The sequence below is a fragment of the Sardina pilchardus genome, chromosome 8, assembly GCF_963854185.1.
Source record: "Sardina pilchardus chromosome 8, fSarPil1.1, whole genome shotgun sequence".
NCBI classification, from domain to species: domain Eukaryota; kingdom Metazoa; phylum Chordata; class Actinopteri; order Clupeiformes; family Clupeidae; genus Sardina; species Sardina pilchardus.
Genome location: NC_085001.1, coordinates 31365121 through 31382620, shown reverse-complemented (window position 1 = coordinate 31382620; position 17500 = coordinate 31365121). Strand labels below are relative to the sequence as shown.

Here is a 17500-nt window from a genome sequence, read left to right as displayed (position 1 = left end):
AAGGTTTGTGTGTGTGTGTGTGTGTGTGTGTGTGTGTGAGTGTGTGTGTGTGTGTGTGCTGGTATGAGTGAGAGAGCATACCCTTGTGGCAGCATACACAGAGGCACCTTGCTTCACCAGTATGTCTGATATGCCCACATGCCCTTCCTGTGCCACCAGGTGCAACGGGGTCAAGCCACTCTAAAGGCACACACAATAATGAGTCAGAGGTCATTAGGTCTCCCTTAGGTCACACACACACACACACACACACACACACACACACACACACACACACACACACACACACACACACTACAGTAGTTTAGTCTCACACTCAAAACACAAATAAATCTAGATACATTTTGTAAAACAAACTTAATATACAGTACAAGCAAACCTGCCAAATTCAGTCACAATGTTCTATTTGTCAAAGTTCCAAGGCATTGTAGGTGAGGTTCAACACCAACTAGCATATCTTTAAGTATATACTGTATGATGTCTTTCTTTGAATTATTAACAAAGATTATTGTGGTGATTTGTCTGTACACTTGTGTTTTTGTGTGTCTGTACTTTTGTGTTCGTGGACAGATATTTGCAATCTACAGCTCTTTTGCCACTGAAAATAAAGGTGTGTGTGTGTGTCTGAGAGACAGAGAGAGAGAAAGAGAGAGAGAGAGAGAGAGAGAGAGAGAATTTGTGTGTGCTCATCCTTACCTTGTTTCCCAGGTTGACATTGGCCTGCTTTGAGATGAGCAGGTTCACCATGTCTGGGCTGCCCTCCTGAGAGGCGAGGTGCAGGGGCGTGACTCCCTGGAGGGACTCTGCGTTGGCCGAGGCCCCACTCTGCAGCAGACTGCTGGCCACCTCCACCTGATTCTGCTTACTAGCAATATGCAGGGGGGTGTAGCCATTCTACATACAAGAGGAGACATTGATGTTTGCGTGTGAGAATGTGTATTTGATCATGTGCATGTGCGTGTGTGTGTGTGTGTGTGTCTGTGCTGACTGTTTGTGTGACATTTGTTTGTGTGGCAGTGTTTTTCATGGACCTCGATATTTCATTCTTATCCTCACCAGTGAGCAAAGACTCACAGAGGCTACCTTCATTACTGGTGGATTACTTAGATGTTCAGGAGTTAAGCTATATGCTACTACATTGTACATTTATCTATTCCGCTGACCAAATGCAAACCTGTCTGGTGTGTGTGTGTGTGTGTGTGTAGGTAACATTTAAATATTGCAGTGTGACAGTGTGTGTATGTGTGCATACCCTTGCTGCGCTGTGAGGTGACCCTCCCTTGCTGACCAGCAGGTTCACCACGTCTAGGTTGTTGTGATGCACTGACACATGCAGTGGAGTCAGTCCGTTCTGGAGACAAAAAAAGGACCACAACTCATTCAACCCTGACAGGCACAAATACACTCACACGCTCACAAACCTCTCCCTCTCTCTCTCTCTCTCTCTCTCTCTCTCTCTCTCTCTCTCTCTCTCTCTCTCTCTCTCTCACACACACACACACACACACACACACACACACACACACACACACACACACACACACACACACACACACACACACACACACACACACACACACACACACACACACACACACACACACACACACACACACACACACACACACACACACACCTTGCCAGCAGCATTAGGGTTGGCTCCTCTTTCTAGCAGAAGTTGGGCCACATCCACTTTCCCATATTTAGATGCAACATGGAGTGGCGTGAAGCCTTTCTGCAGAGAGAGAGACAAAGGCAAAGATGGGGAAAGAAGAACAGAGCAGGGAAGAGACAAAGCATGTCAATTAATCACAAGAACATTTTCATCACTCATGAGTCCCTTGATAGTATGTGTGTGCATACCTTGGTCATCTTTGTCTGCTGTGCATTCATGTCCAGAAGGATTTGTGCAGTATGTGTGTGTCCCTCCCGTGCAGTGATGTGCAGGGGAGTGTGCCCGGATGTGGTGCTGGAGTTGGGGTTGGCTTTGTGGTCCAGTAGCAGCTTCACCAGGTCCTCCTGACCCATCCGCGACGCACAGTGCAGTGGAGTTTGGTCGTCCTGAACACAAAATCAGAGATCAGATGTTTCCCTGAAATCACAAACTATATTGAAACAACAAATACTTTAAAAATAAATAAATAAATAAATAAATCACATTGTATAGCATTTGTATTTAGGTTCTGCCAGTCACACACATCGCATTCCTTAATATTGCCAACTAAAATGACAAAAAACATCATTTTGACTGGGTCTGCCACACTAAAGGGTTTGTGTCTGTATGGTATATCACCCACCGTTTGTCAATATTAAACCTGGTTGATGTAATGTCTAATGTTGGCTTTGAACTAGGTTGTTACAACTATACTGCAACAGTTAAGTAAGAGACATGCTGAATAAAGGACTTTAGACAAAAAACAAAGAAAAAAAGAAAAAAACATTGGCACCACTCATCTCAACTTCATAACCATTGCATATAGACAGGTCATTTGCTCAACTTTTTGGGCCTAGTTTTCTGTCAAAGTTTTCTCAATGGATTCCTGGTCAGAACCCCTATTGAAACAGATTAAGACTTGGGGCATGTTCAATTTTGTCCAAAAATTCAAGATGGCCGCCGTATGGGCAATTCCATATCAGTTGGAACAGGTCCGACACCATGGTCCTCAGTTTTTTCTGATTTTTGGTCAAAATGTTCCTCCATGTCTCATTAGAGGAAAACCAAAATTTTAGCTCGGTATCTTGTTTAGTTTCTGAGATATGGCTCTTCAAATGTGGATAGACGTGTCCTAAAAAAGGCTGAAAATGCCTGTATTTAATGAGCACCACTTTTTTTAAACCCCTCTCCTGTCTTAAGCCTACCATGTTATTTTCTAAAAATTTGAACACTGGGGCAGTACCCTGTTTAGTTGTCCAATATCACAAAGGAATTATAGTCCTTCCCACCATTGAAGACTTATTCATCGAAACAAACCCATATTTTTTTAAAGCAATGAAAAACAAAAAAACTGTTTTTGTTCTCTTATGGTCATGAATGGATAGCACTCACATTTTTAAAACTTTACATATATATAGTCCATGAGTAAGAGAACATGTTGAAAAAAAATTGAGATGGTAAGTTTTCGTATTTCGAGGCTATGGGCCTTCAAAGATGGCCAAAATGGTGTTTTTTCCTAAAAATGCCAATTTCATTGCCTTTTTTCAAGGACAAGATGAAATGCAAATCCAACAGTTCTTTTCTCCTGCAATAGTATGCCACTTTGTAGACCATGTGAATGTGGTAGATCCGACCGGTCCATTTTAATATCCCCTCAGTACATGTCTGAAGTTAGAAAAAATGAAGAATTGTCTTGGCTGAAGGAGGTGTTGGTTCGATTTTTATGAACCTCTTAGAAGGACAATATGGGGTGTAAACCCTTTTTTTCTGTTTGAGGGATCGGAATGCCATCCTATAAACAGGATAAAAATGTTATATCCCATTTTTACTCTTTATTGACCCCTTAGAATATGTCCAAAAGTTGTCAAAAATGAAAAAGGAGACTAAATTGAGGGGCTTAAAATGGCCAAGTGGATCAAGTCACACAAGGCTAAAAATGTAATATAAGACAGATGAGATACTGAGGGAGAACACTGTGAAATGTATAACCCCTGTTACGATGGCCTTTGAACCCACTGTGTTAACTGAGATTAAGGGCTAAAAACCACCAACCACCGATCCGGTGGTCTCCAACTTTTTCATATCTCTTGATAGAAAATTTGAGACTTGAAACTCATACATGTTTTTCATCTCTTCAAAGCGGCTTTTTGAGACCATCCATGACTTCCTGTGATAACCGGAAGTTGGTTTAAAACAGGAAGTACACTTTAAAAAGGCTGTATCTCTGGAAAAAGAAAAGTGTTGAGGCCAAAATCATGTTTTGAGAGATTGTGTAGGAGTATGTTTCAGACCATTTGGAGTTGAGTGGTACCCACTTTGTATGACATAAAAAAATCGCCCTTAGGGTTTAACTTGACCAAAAAGTGTAGGCCTCAACTAGCCTGGAAAACCAGCGCCAACTGCTGGACGGCAAAATGTTTTGCCTGCATTTGGGTCTGGCCTCGGACCACTGTACATTTTGAAAACACTGCCCTGAATCTGGCAGATGGCAACTAAACCAATCACAACGCAGAGATGTGTTTTGAATCAACGTGGGCGGGGCAGAGGGCTCTGGGGCGGGGTTTTGAGGGAGCGTTGGCCTATAGGCACAGACACGGTTTGGGTCTGTCCGAGGCCAGACCCAAATGCAGGCAAAACATTTTGCCGTCCAGCAGTTGGCGCTGGTTTTCCAGGCTAGTTGAGGCCTACACTTACAAGTTAAACCCTGAGGGCGATTTTTTTATGTCATACAAAGTGGGTACCACTCAACTCCAAATGGTCTGAAACATACTCCTACACAATCTCTCAAACCATGATTTTGGCTTCAACACTTTGGCCCAAGCAGCTTTTTGTTTTTTTTCCCCAGAGATACAGCCTTTTTAAAGTTTACTTCCTGTTTTAAACCAACTTCCGGTTATCACAGGAAGTCATGGATGGTCTCAAAAAACACTTTGAAGAGATGAACAACATATGAGTTTTAAGTCTCTATAAATTTTCTATCAAGAGATATGAAAAAGTTGGAGACCACCAGATCGGTGGTTGGTGGTTTTTAGCCCTTAACCTCAGTTAGGGACACAGTGGGTTCAAAGGCCATCGTAACAGGGGTTATACATTTCACAGTGTTCTCCCTCAGTATCTCATCTGTCCTATATTACATTTTTAGCCTTGTGTGACTTGATCCACTTGGCCCCTCAATTTAGTCACCTTTTTCATTTTTGACAACTTTTGGACATATTCTAAGGGATCAATAAAGAGTAAAAATGGGATATAACATGTTTATCCTGTTTACAGGATGGCAATCTGATCCCTCAAACATAAAAATGGGGTTAAACCCCATAATGTCCTTCTAGGAGGTTCATAAAAATCAAACCAACACCTCCTTCAGCCAAGACTATTTTTAATTTTTTCTAACTTCAGACATGTACTGAGGGTATATTAAAATGGACAGGTCGGATCTACCACATTCACATGGTCTACAAAGTGGCATACTATTGCAGGAAAAAATAAATGTTGGATTTGCATTTCATCTTGCCCTTGAAAAAAGGCAAAGAAATTGGCATTTTTAGGAAAAAACACCATTTTGGCCATCTTTGAAGGCCCATAGCCTCGAAATACGAAAACTTACCATCTCAATTTTTTTTTCAACATGTTCTCTTACTCATGGACTATATATATGTAAAGTTTTAAAAATGTGAGTGCTATCCATTCATGACCATAAGAGAACAAAAACAGTTTTTTTGTTTTTCATTGCTTTAAAAAAAAATATGGGTTTGTTTCTATGAATAAGTCTTCAATGGTGGGAAGGACTATAATTCCTTTGTGATATTGGACAACTAAACAGGGTACTGCCCCAGTGTTCAAATTTTTAGAAAAGAATATGGTAGGCTTAAGACAGGAGAGGGGTTTTAAAAAAAGTGGTGCTCATTAAATACAGGCATTTTCAGCCTTTTTTTTAGGACACGTCTATCCACATTTGAAGAGCCATATCTCAGAAACCAAACAAGATACCAAGCTAAAATTTTGGTTTTCCTCTAATGAGACATGGAGGAACATTTTGACCAAAAATCAGGAAAAACTGAGGACCATGGTGTCGGACCTGTTCCAACTGATATGGAATTGCCCATACGGCGGCCATCTTGAATTTTTGGACAAAATTTAACATGCCCCAAGTCTTAATCTGTTTCAATAGGGGTTCTGACCAGGAATCCATTGAGAAAACTTTGACAGAAAACTAGGCCCAAAAAGTTGAGCAAATGACCTGTCTAATAGTCACGCGACGGCACGTGCACAGGGGAAAAAAGTCTGCTTAATAATGGTGAGTCCTTAACTTAACAAGTGAGCGGGACTAGTGTGTTATACTTTATATTTGAATTTAAATTGAGTAATATGCCAATATAGCAGACCATGTGTGAAAGAGAATGATGGTATCTTCGTAATATTCTGACCTTTCGAGAAGAAGACATCCTGCTTTTCTGGTAAGTCATGCTGGTGGGCTAGCTATGCTAATCGTATGACAATGAATGCTGACAGTTTACATAGCATGAAAATTGTAGTAAAGTGTGTAATTTGTCAGAGAAAAATTAATTAAACTATGGCAATAGAGTCTCCGCGGTCTGATATCAAATAGCTCTCTAGCTAAACGAATTAGGCTTAGCTATTTTTAGATAGTAAGTTAACTAGCATAGCTGCTAATCACTTTACACTTGCCTTTATAAATATTATGGTGAATTACAACAATGTAGTGAACATCGTGAACTGCTAGAGAAATTCAGGCCACCTAACACATCATCATTAAAATTACTTTTAATGATGATAAAAGTAAAATTACTTTTAACATCTTGTGAAATAACCAACCTTACCTCAAAGGCACATCAATGGAATGGGCATGGTAATTGGCTTGTGATTTGTTTGAAAGGATATTTGCCTCAATATGAGAGAAAAGTGCTATCATGATGTCTGTTCAATGGGCCAAAGACACTGCTATCAGATATGCATGCAACTGTGTTGCTTCAAGGCCAGATTATCAACATGGCATCAGGCACCCGTGATACAGTATCTGGTCATTTGGGTAATCACGATAAAGACAATCAGTAATTATTTGCTGGAAGAGATGCAGACAGATAAATTAACTGATAATAGTTAATGTATGTTCAGGACTTCTGAGGGCATGAGCACAGACGCTAATCTAGCAGCTGCGCTGGTGGAGGAGTTTGACAACAGTTTGGATGTAAAGTCAAGGAAAGGCTGCTTTAAAGGTAAGAATTACCATTCTGATGTTTGTGTTGACACTGAGATAGCTTTATGCTGACGCTTCTTGAACTGGTTCAGGTGTTAACTAAAAATAAACATATTTTACATAATGCATAAACTATTGGCCCATAGTATTAGGCTACTGTATGTCTTGAATTTGTAAAATTCAAGTCATAGGGTGCCTCTCATTTGGTGTTTTATATACCCTCCCTTCCTTCCTCGATCCTCGTCCATACTGATAGAGAGAATGATGGGGCGGCAACAATGGGATAGTCTATCCAGTGTTAGTTATAGATAGGAGAGTGTTTGAAAGCCACCCACAATGACCTACCAAATTGACCTACCAAGTCTGCCTAATAGTTAAAGGTATACTATGTAATTTCAGGTATTTTTGCAGACTTTAGAGTTCCCCCTAGAGTGATATATTTAGATGTTACTCTGCTGTTGTAAATAGCCTACTTTTCCTGGCTTGTTCACCCTGTACACAATGAAAATGCTTTTGTTGTGGAGGTGAAGGATTAACAACAGCCAAAAACGATCTCCTAAGACCGAGTTCAACAGTCCCGCCCCTTCCCTGAGGGTTATGATCCGGAAGTATTCATCCATTCATTTCTGGAGTTTTAGACCTTGCCTTAGGCTGACCAACTATGACGTGACTCGTAATCATACAACATCTCACATTGAGCAAAACAAATAGAAAACAGGCAAAGGTACAAGATTGTATATATATTTGTATATATTTTAATTTCTGAGTGAGGGAACTACTCATTCCATCAGCCATTGCGAATACATTTTCCTGTGTTATCCACTGCCTAAAGATAATTTAACATGCTTCATTTTGAATGTAATTCAACAAGATAACTAACTTCCTACAGTTTCCATCGAGTAAATTCAACTTTAAAGATGAGGAAAATAGTTTTCATCGGCTGGCCACACATTGCTTTTGACAGCCGCCCTTGGTATCCATCTTGATCCCAGCGAGTAAATTAACGTGCAGTTGTGGTAATTAAGACATAAACGTTTCCATGGTAATGGTAATGTCTACCAAGGAAAGGCTCTTCTTTTACATATTAGGATTTTGGGTAGTGTAGCATTTTAACTTGAAATCGTGAACAAAAGCTATTTTTCTTGAAACAAGATAGATGACCTGTGAACCTTTGGCGTCTATATGAGCATATACAATTGCATAGTCATGTCATAGCTGGTTTTAAGTGTACCTATCCAGTTCTCAATGGAAACATTTAATTGGATTCTTACTTCGGGAAAGGGGGACTGTTGAGCTGTATATCTACTGACAAGGTAATGTTTCATGATTCTCGCGAGATGTTTTTGGGTCGACCATTCTTGAAGTTGCAAAGCTAGGACTTACTACACCTATGCTGTATGGCTATGCCCTAGGCTATGCTAGGTGAAAGATTCCCCTATGACGAGTTTGTTGACCATCAAATTGGCTTCGTAAAGGTTATATTAAGGTGAAAATCTTCATAGTTTACCTTTAAATCAGTTTCTGGTGGTGGTACGCATTTTGTATACAGTGTGTAAATCTATTTTATTGCGAGACTATGACCAGAATGATAGATCCGTGTCAGTAACTAGGTTCAACTCAAGTTAATGAGTTGGCAGTGTGCTGGTAACAGGTAGGTGGGTAAGTACTGAATGAAAGTTACCTTGGCTTTAGCGTCAACTGGAGCTCCATTCTGCAACAAGAATTCAGCCACCTCACAGTGGCCCGCCCGGGATGCCATGTGCAGAGGAGTCTCCACTTTCTGAAAGTGTGTTTATTGTTAGCGTGTGTTATAGGCACAGCAAGACACAAACAGAGAAATCAGCCATATGGCATTCATTTCAGTGTGAGAGTAAAGTAGACCTCTACATAGGGCTGCTCAGTTATGGCAAAAATCATTTTCACGATCATTTTGGTCATAATTGTAATCACCATTATCGATTAATAGCTATTTTTTGGGGGGGGAGGGGGGTGGTATTACTAATAGGCTATAAAATTGATTGATTACATACAGTGGTGTCGCAATGTTTTGTGCACACGATTCTATCAAGTTGCGCAGAGTATTGCCATATTTAATTATATAGTTTAGTTTTATATTTTACTTTTATTTGAGTCGGGTTTTCTCTGATAACATTACATTCGTTTATTACGGCCACAATGTGGCGCTTGTTGTGGCGCTATACAATACTTCGTCTTCTGTGTGTGGGTGAATTTACAAGTTACACTACCCTCCTAAGTTTTTGCTCTTCCGTTAAAATATAGAAGAGAATGTTGTTCCCAGAATTAAATGTAATATTTGAAGTGAGTTGAACAAGTTATCTTTATTACCTCCGCCAAGAAGGTTATGTTTTCATCGGGGTTTGTTTATTGGTTTGTTTGTCTGTCTGTTCGCAAGATAACTCAAAAAGTTATGGATGGATATTGATGACATTTTCAGGGAAGGTCTGAAATGACCCAAGGAAGAAACTATTACATTTTGGGAGTGATCCGTGTGGATGCATGAGGCAGTTCTGTGTCGCTTGGCGGAGGTTTGCACTCTCTGAGTGCTTTTCTAGTCTTCCTTATTTTTTGTAATGCACAGAATCACAGAATCAAATCACAGTACTTGTTGTATCACAATATCACAAAGAATCACAATAATAATGTTTTTCGAATCTTTTAAAGCTAATATCGAGAACATTTGATTAACTGCACAGCCCTACCTCTACATCATTAGAGGGTGGACAATAGGGGAGATTGAAATAGGTAGAAAGTAAAATAAAGACAAGAAACGACTCACCACATTGGAGGCATGAGGAGAGGCACCCTTTTGTAGTAGAATCTTCACGATGTTCAGGTGACCCATAAATGAGGCGACATGCAGTGGGGTCAGACCAGACTACACAGAAACACAAACACAAACAGACGGTTCCATTAACCTAAACTGAGACATGTAATTCAACAGTTGCTTAAGTATTTAACATTTGCCCAAAGCCTTAAAAGGACACTGTGGAGTGTTCAGCCTGTCTCATTCCCAGCTCCTTATGTATCAATATCCTATCCATTCCACAACATCCACTGATTAGGTAAATGATTCCACAACATCACATGGCATCTTACATGTAATACATTGTTTTCTAAAAAGGGGCGTGGAAGACCTTCACTTAACCTTGCATAGTTAATCACTACAAAGGCTACATGCTCCCACTGTCATGGGTTTAAAGGTCAAGGTCACAAGTGGTCCGAGATCAAGTTGGCTCCAGGGCACTGGAGATTACAGGCATAGTAAAACAATATGCTTGAATCAATAGGCTATTTGAACTCATCCAGTATATGCACGCATGCCTCTCACCTCTGTAACCGCTTCTAGCGATGCTCCGTGTTTGAGGAGAAGGTCCATTACACGCATGTGGTTCTTCTTGCAGGCAATATGAAGGGGTGTGAAACCATTCTAAGAACACATAAGCAAGATGCTGCAGTCAGCATTATTTCAGCATCATTGTAAAGACTGCGTGACACTGTGTGTTCACCCTGTTGTAATACATGTGAGATTATTCACCAGGGCACGTGTATTAGGTTTGGCTCCTTTGTCAAGAAGGACTTTGGCCATGCGATGGTGTCCGCAGTGGGCAGCAACGTGCAATGGGGTTAGGTGGTCCAGTGTGATATCATCAATCTCAGCATTGTACTGAAGTAGTTGCCGCACGCAGTCCATGTGATCTCCTTGGGCCGCCATGTGGATGGGAGATAGGCCATTCTACGTGACAAAGAGAGAGAGAGCAGCTTTGTATCTGTGCAGATCATTTGATTATCAGTCATTGGTAAGTCGATTGGCGCATGGATGCATTATATGTGTGTTTGTGTCTATGTGGCACTGGTGTGAGTACAGTATGTGGTGTTGTTGTGGCTCACTTTGGTCTTGGCCTGGATGGGAGCTCCCTGGTCCAGGAGGATTTCTATGATGCGAACATGTCCATTTCTTGCTGCACAGTGTAGAGGTGTTAACTCATCCTACATAGAGATTGGGAGAAAAAGAGGTCATTCCATTTGTTTCTAAGGAGATGCATATAAGAGTGAATCTGGGTAATGGGTACATTTTGGTGTGTTCTAGCCTGCTTAATTGTGGAAGGTAACAAACACTGCGTGTATATTTCTATGTTATGTGTGAGTAAGCGTGTCTGTGTTTACTTTAGTCTTGGCATCAATGGTTGCTCCTCGGTCAAGCAGCAGTCTGACCATGATCACATTCCCTCGCCTTGCTGCTATGTGGAGAGGCGTGATTCCATTCTATAGGAAAGATAAATGCATGTCAATTTACACATTTGCAACCTACTTTGAGATACACATTAGGCCATTACTTACTTGTCGCGAAATTTGTAGGAAACTGTGAAACCTTTTAGCCTGTGTATCTGTGTGGTTATGAGAGTGCTTGATATCTCTGTGGGAGCAAAGTGTGCTTTCGCGTTAACCGCACCTTCGGTGTGAAGTTGACATCGGCTCCTCGGTTGAGGAGCAGTTGGGCTACGTTCAGATTCTCGTAGTGGGCAGCAATGTGCAGTGGCGTGAAACCTGTCTGCAAAGCACCATTGGAAACACATGATGTCAGAAACATACACAACTCCCCCTTCACATAACCACTTTATGGTTACACACACACACACACACACACACACACACACACACATTCCTGTGGTACCTTGCTGAGTACATCGGGGTTGGGGTCGTTTTGCAGCAACACTGCGGCAGTGCGTGTGTCGTCGTTGCGCGCAGCTATGTGTAGCGCGGGGAGGCGGACCTTGCCCTTGGTGCCGTAGTTGATGAGCAGAGCTACCACATTCTCATGACCCTGCTGAAGAGCTACGGCCAAAGGGGTAAAGCCATCCTGAGAGACAAAGAGAAAGCAAAGACACAAGAGGTGGAAAGAGACAGAGAATGGAGGAGGCATAGATGACAGGGCAGATGACGTAAAGGTGGTGAGAAGAGAGGAAGAAGAAACACAAAAGGCAACAGAACCCGTGTTTACCTTTTGTTGTGCTGTCATATGGTAACCATACGTTTCAAGGCAGATTCATGGGGGATAAAGATTATTTAATGATCATGAAATGGATACTGTACATAGAAGAATATGTAACAGAAAGTGTGTACTGAATGGGGAAGTAGTGAATAAAAAAAACCTGAGCTGCAAGAGTGAAAAGGAGAGAAAGAGAGAGACAGATAGAGAAAAAGAGGTGGAACAGAAAATGACTGGTAGGTCAACCACAGTTTAGCTCTCCGATTGGCTGTTACCTCAGTTGGAATGCTCTGATTAGCTCCATTCTCAAGAAGAAACTTCACAACCTCTAGATGGTTCTCTTGTGCAGCCATGTAAAGTGGAGTGAAGCCCTTCTGTTAAACGTACAGGAACACACACACACACACACACACACATTATTTAGCATACAAATATACACTGTGTACACTCGTAAATGTTTGTGCTGAGTAGTTATGTATGTTCTTGATTGGAACATTGTGAGTGCAGTATGTGTGCAAGACAAACGTGGCAGTTTGAGTAGCATGGTTGAGAATGTATACGTTACCTGGGACTGTGCATTGACGTTCGCACCATAATTGACCAACTCTGTGACCACCTGTTCTTGTCCAGCTAATGCAGCTATATGAAGTGCTGTGTTCCCTTTCTGTACACACACACACACACACACACGTAGATACATGGGATAAACATACAACAACATGATGCAACAGAGTATCATCAATCATTAATTATTATGTTCACACACTTAGAACAAGTGAGCACAAATCATAGTACTCTCTGAATTTTAAGGTGACCATATTATTGTCCTGTTTTTGCATGGGAACGTTAGGCGTCAATGTTTTGTACACTTGGATTTGTGAATTTGTGTATTTGAGCGTTATTTACCTTTGTTGTGGTCTCTAAGACTATGCCATTGTGTAGGAGCTCCAGCACCATTTTGACGTGACCTTCTTTAGAGGCTAGATGTAGGCCGTTTAACCCATTCTGAGGACAGACAAATACACACACCTCACACTGTAGAGTCCCTCAGAGAGTGCACATACACACACACACGCACACGCACACGCACACACTCTCCTTCTCCAATTCTATCTCATACACACCTGTAGTTGCCCCATCACTCACCTCACAAGCACCTTAATCTGTAGGTTAGCTTTACAACTACAGCACCACAATGGAGGAACGGCAGCGAGACACCCACACACATACAACACACACCAAAGCACCTCCGGTAGTGAGTACAGTGATTGTTAAAATGGTGACTGTGATGTTGGTAAGTGTTGGTGGTGCCAGTGAGGATGTTGGTGCCGGTGATGATGGTGGTGGTGGTGATGAAGAGGATGGCAGGCCGGTGGTCTCTCCGGGAAGAATAGGAGTGGAGTGGGACAGGTCTGACCTCACACCGCCTCCACACACACACAGGACATGTGAGGTTGGACCTTACGCACTCCACTGATATTACCCCCTGCTCTCCTGAGACCACACACACACCATCACACACCGCCCAGCATGGGAAGAGGAGGAGGAGAGACAGAAGGATAGAGGGAGATTGTAATTGAAAGAAGGAGAGAGGGAGCAAGGAGGAAGAGGAAGACAGAGAGAATGAGAGAATGGGGAGCACACACTATGGGGACTCTGGAACTGGTGACATCAAAAGAAGAGTGAAATTATCTCACACACTCTTCTTCAGGCTCTCACCATTGGGACGAATGTCACCATACACATTACTCAACATCAATCATTGCCATCACAGATATTTGATGGTTTAAAAGCATGTGTGCCTGTATGTAGGTGTGTATTTGTGAGTGAAAGTCTTTGGGGCATACATTTGGAAAGCATACCTACACGTGTATATTTTTCTATACACACAAACTTGCACACACTGGAATCTTCCACAGGATCTTCACGTACAGTCCTTCAGTGTGTTATCTCTCCCTAGGCTACCCAAACAGTCATTAATCAAAGCTTATTTCAGGGTCTTTGTGTCTGTGTCAGAGAGAGAGAGAGAGTGTCTCTGTTGTGCCGTGCCCCACAGGAGCAGGCTAGAGCAGGCACGATGGAGGAGCGGACCAGAGAACACACATACAGTACAGGCATACACTTACACTTGTGATTTGCATACCACAGCACAGGGACATGAATATCACTGCAGGTGCTTGTGAAACCAGAGCTCATTATTCTCTCACACTCACACGTGCGCACATACACACACACACACAGTTGGTTTTGCAAGATTCTAACTTGCTCAGTGTGTTCCAAGGACATAATTGTGCCAGGTATGTTCAGAAGCATTTTATCTGTTACAACTGTGGCGAGTTGGGATCAGATCTAATTTTGCCATCCAATTTAATGATGCAGTGTTCCAATATATATATATATATTTTACCAAATGGTTTACATTAATTGAAAGTGTCTTTTTTATCTTGATACTGAAATATGGTTTCTCCCTGTGAGCCTCTCCCTCGGGCTCTGCGTCTCTGTGCCTGGCAACAGTCCAGTGGGGGATTTCTGAGCACTTCTGATAAGGCTGGTCCCCCTCCCCTCCACCTCCCGCGTGTCTGGCACAGGCTGAGTGTTTACGTGTTTGAGCTGTGAAGGCTGTGAAGTCTATTCCATCACGGTTATGTAATAAATGGGACTCCGCGGACACCCACAGCAAAAGGAGCAGTGCTGATGAATCAGGCCTCTGCCTCCCCCCCCCCCCCCTTCACTTGGCTTTCTTTCTCCCTAAGACTCATCATCCTGCTGCTTCTGTTTCCTCATTTCATTATTTGGGCTGCATTTGCACACCGTTGGCTTTCTGTGTGTCTATAGCATGGACAGCCACCTAGAGAGCTTATAAACGTTTGGTAGCTGTAAGAGTGTTGGATAAGTGTGCGTCACGGAGAGGATGCTAACAGTTATGCCTGCACTGAGGTGCAGAGCAGATCTGAAAGGTGATGCAAGAGACTGTAATTAGCCCACCATGCTAACTTACACAGAGAGTCAGAGTATGAGGGAAAGACAGACAGAGAGAGAAATAAAGAGACTGAACACACTATAATATAGTAAAACATTAAATGTCCAAAATGTGTTCAGTAAACATTTGATCTGTTGGCTTCATGTTGGCTTCAATTATGTCAACGTTCAGGCGATATTTGTTTTTAGATAAAACGCAAAATACTCTAAATGGCATATGTTAGTAATCCAACCATTCAAGATGAAGGCGTTGAGTTAAACAGATCCAAAAAGAAAAAGGAAAGGATATAAAAGGCACACATTTGAATATTTCACCTGCTTTCCCTTGTGATCTACAGTAAATTGATCCACTACAGGTGAATCTATTGCTTCAGGTAGGAACCCTCCTTACTTAAGTTGTATGTGGGTGGAAAGCTCTCACCTGATTGGCTGTGTTGATATCTATACCATTCTTTATGTGGTCCAGGGCCTTGTCCAGGTTCCCTGAGCGAGCTGCCCGCAAAAAACTGTTACCAGCATCAGCCTGAGAGAGAGGAAGCAGAAAGAGAGAATCACATCTAGAGCCTGATATCAGTGAAACAAATGATGAGCTGTCGATGCCCACATACATACATCGAGGTACGCACATACACCTACCACAGAAAAACCCAACATCAGTCACAACACAAATACCAAAACAACATCATAGACATTTAGACACATCCTAAGCAACAGAGTTAAATCGTATCACCCAGGGGTTGAGAACAGCTTTAACTTCTTGAAATCGGCATCAGACTAGATCCTGTAAAATTTGGTTTCAGATTGTAATAAAATGACTCCAAATGGCTCTACTTGTCATGATCAGACTTTCACAGAAGAGTGGTTTACACAGTCCTAGAGTTCCTCCAGCGTAGCCCCTGGCCTTGTTAGCTTAACCCCTGTAGTGTTAACGCCATTATAAGGTATCAATGGGAAAGTTCAAAGGTTAAAGGTTAGGGGTAGGGCTTAAGCATCAGGTCAGTTGAAAGTTCAGGAGGAAGTTTGGTGCCTGAAGTGAGATACAAGTAGGATCCATGACTTAAGTACATTTGATTCAGTATAGCACTCGGCTTATGCAGAGTCAGATCAGTCATTAACTCATTGCCTTAGACGTTAATGCCTCTCCTGCCCACTGCTTTTTTTTTTTTTAAGCAATTTCTGTCTTATTGATACATGTATACATGCTTCTGGGTCTGGATAGAGGGATAAGACTAAACGGCAAAAGAGAATGAGAGACCAGTGGAGGAGACAGGAAAGAAGAAGAACAAAGCATGAATTGAGAAACAGAGAGGTGAAGGGAGGGAGTGAGATTGAGAGGGTAGACAAAGGTGAGAGGGTGAAGAGAAGGAGACATTAAAGGAGAGAGTGAGATTGAGAGGGTAGACAAAGGTGAGAGGGTGAAGAGAAAGAGACATTAAAGGAGAGAGTGAGATTGAGAGGGTAGACAAAGGTGAGAGGGTGAAGAGAAGGAGACATTAAGGGAGAGCTGGTGATAGGATGAACATTTCTGTTTCTGTCTCCGTAAATGTACAAAAAATGTTTCCCTCATGGACATAAACATTCTGCCCATCGATCGCCCCTCAGCTGCCCTCACACACCCAAACAGACAGGAAGAACAACCACACGACCATAACTCATATACACAGACAGAGAAACGTTCGCTCGCAAAAGTGTGTGCAAGCAGAGACAGAGTGCATGAAATTAGAAATAGACATTCCTATTCATAATGACACTATGATCTGTATGTATCTGGAATAGGAAGTAATCAGCTATCATATTGATAATTCCAAGACTTTAGAAAGCGTATGGGCAGATTTGTGCATGTGTGTGTCTGTGTGTGTGGCTACAGTAATGGAGACGGTCACTTAAACACACACTTTATAGTAGCCAAATCAGCACAAATCTTTTCTGCAGTTAATCAATACTCACAAGTGGAGAGTCCCTCTGGTCTGTCATGTCCCCCTCTCTGATAACTCTCTCTTGTTCTCTTCTTTATTCACCACACTGCTTTTCCTTCCTCCCACCCTTCCCACTGACCTCCTGCTTTTGTACAACTGCTTCTCTCTCTGTCCCTCTCTCACCCTGGCCTCAACATACTTCTCGGTCGTTCCCCTACGCTCCCTTCTTTCACTTCAAATGTAACCCAGCATTGGTGTGAAAAGCAAACAATTCTATCTAAAAAGACCGCTGGCATTGAAATGTAGAGCAGAAAGCAGAGTGGCACTGAGGATAATAAAGAGTGAAGTTGTAAAATGGCCCGCTCTCTTTCCGTCTCTAAATACTTTGAGTAAGGCAATACCCATGTCTCCTCCCTTATGTCATGCCCTCGACTACAAACCATACTCCTGTCAGATCTAACGATCCGTTCACACACAAACACACATGCACACATGCAATTCACTCAAGTACGCTGACACACCTGTCACATCAGATAATATTACTAATGTGGCTGGACAACACTTTGACTAAAATAGACTTGTGTCTCTCCACGTGTTAGTGTTTATGTTTGCGTCTTTGAGTCTGTTTAGCTTTCAGTGTGTGAATGTGTGTGACTGCGTGCTTCCACTCTGAAGCTGCAATTCCAGGTTTTAGGCCTAACTTTGGGAATAAACCAGGCAAGGCAAGG

General features: G+C 42.0%; 1 protein-coding gene across 1 annotated transcript in view; it reads right to left on the bottom strand.

Moving 5' to 3' along the window:
* ank1a (ankyrin 1, erythrocytic a) overlaps window positions 1-17500 on the bottom strand; it is a 120065-nt gene that overhangs the window by 41107 nt on the left and 61458 nt on the right. Inside the window, exons 2-18 of the mRNA XM_062543605.1 lie at window positions 15278-15379; window positions 12784-12882; window positions 12443-12541; window positions 12153-12251; window positions 11563-11748; window positions 11341-11439; window positions 11055-11153; window positions 10779-10877; window positions 10426-10623; window positions 10219-10317; window positions 9667-9765; window positions 8551-8649; window positions 1864-2061; window positions 1637-1735; window positions 1253-1351; window positions 697-894; window positions 82-180 (exon numbers count right to left, since the gene is read on the bottom strand). Of these exons, the coding sequence (XP_062399589.1) occupies window positions 82-180; window positions 697-894; window positions 1253-1351; window positions 1637-1735; window positions 1864-2061; window positions 8551-8649; window positions 9667-9765; window positions 10219-10317; window positions 10426-10623; window positions 10779-10877; window positions 11055-11153; window positions 11341-11439; window positions 11563-11748; window positions 12153-12251; window positions 12443-12541; window positions 12784-12882; window positions 15278-15379 (2070 nt within the window). The remainder of the gene's footprint in view (window positions 1-81; window positions 181-696; window positions 895-1252; window positions 1352-1636; window positions 1736-1863; window positions 2062-8550; window positions 8650-9666; window positions 9766-10218; window positions 10318-10425; window positions 10624-10778; window positions 10878-11054; window positions 11154-11340; window positions 11440-11562; window positions 11749-12152; window positions 12252-12442; window positions 12542-12783; window positions 12883-15277; window positions 15380-17500) is intronic.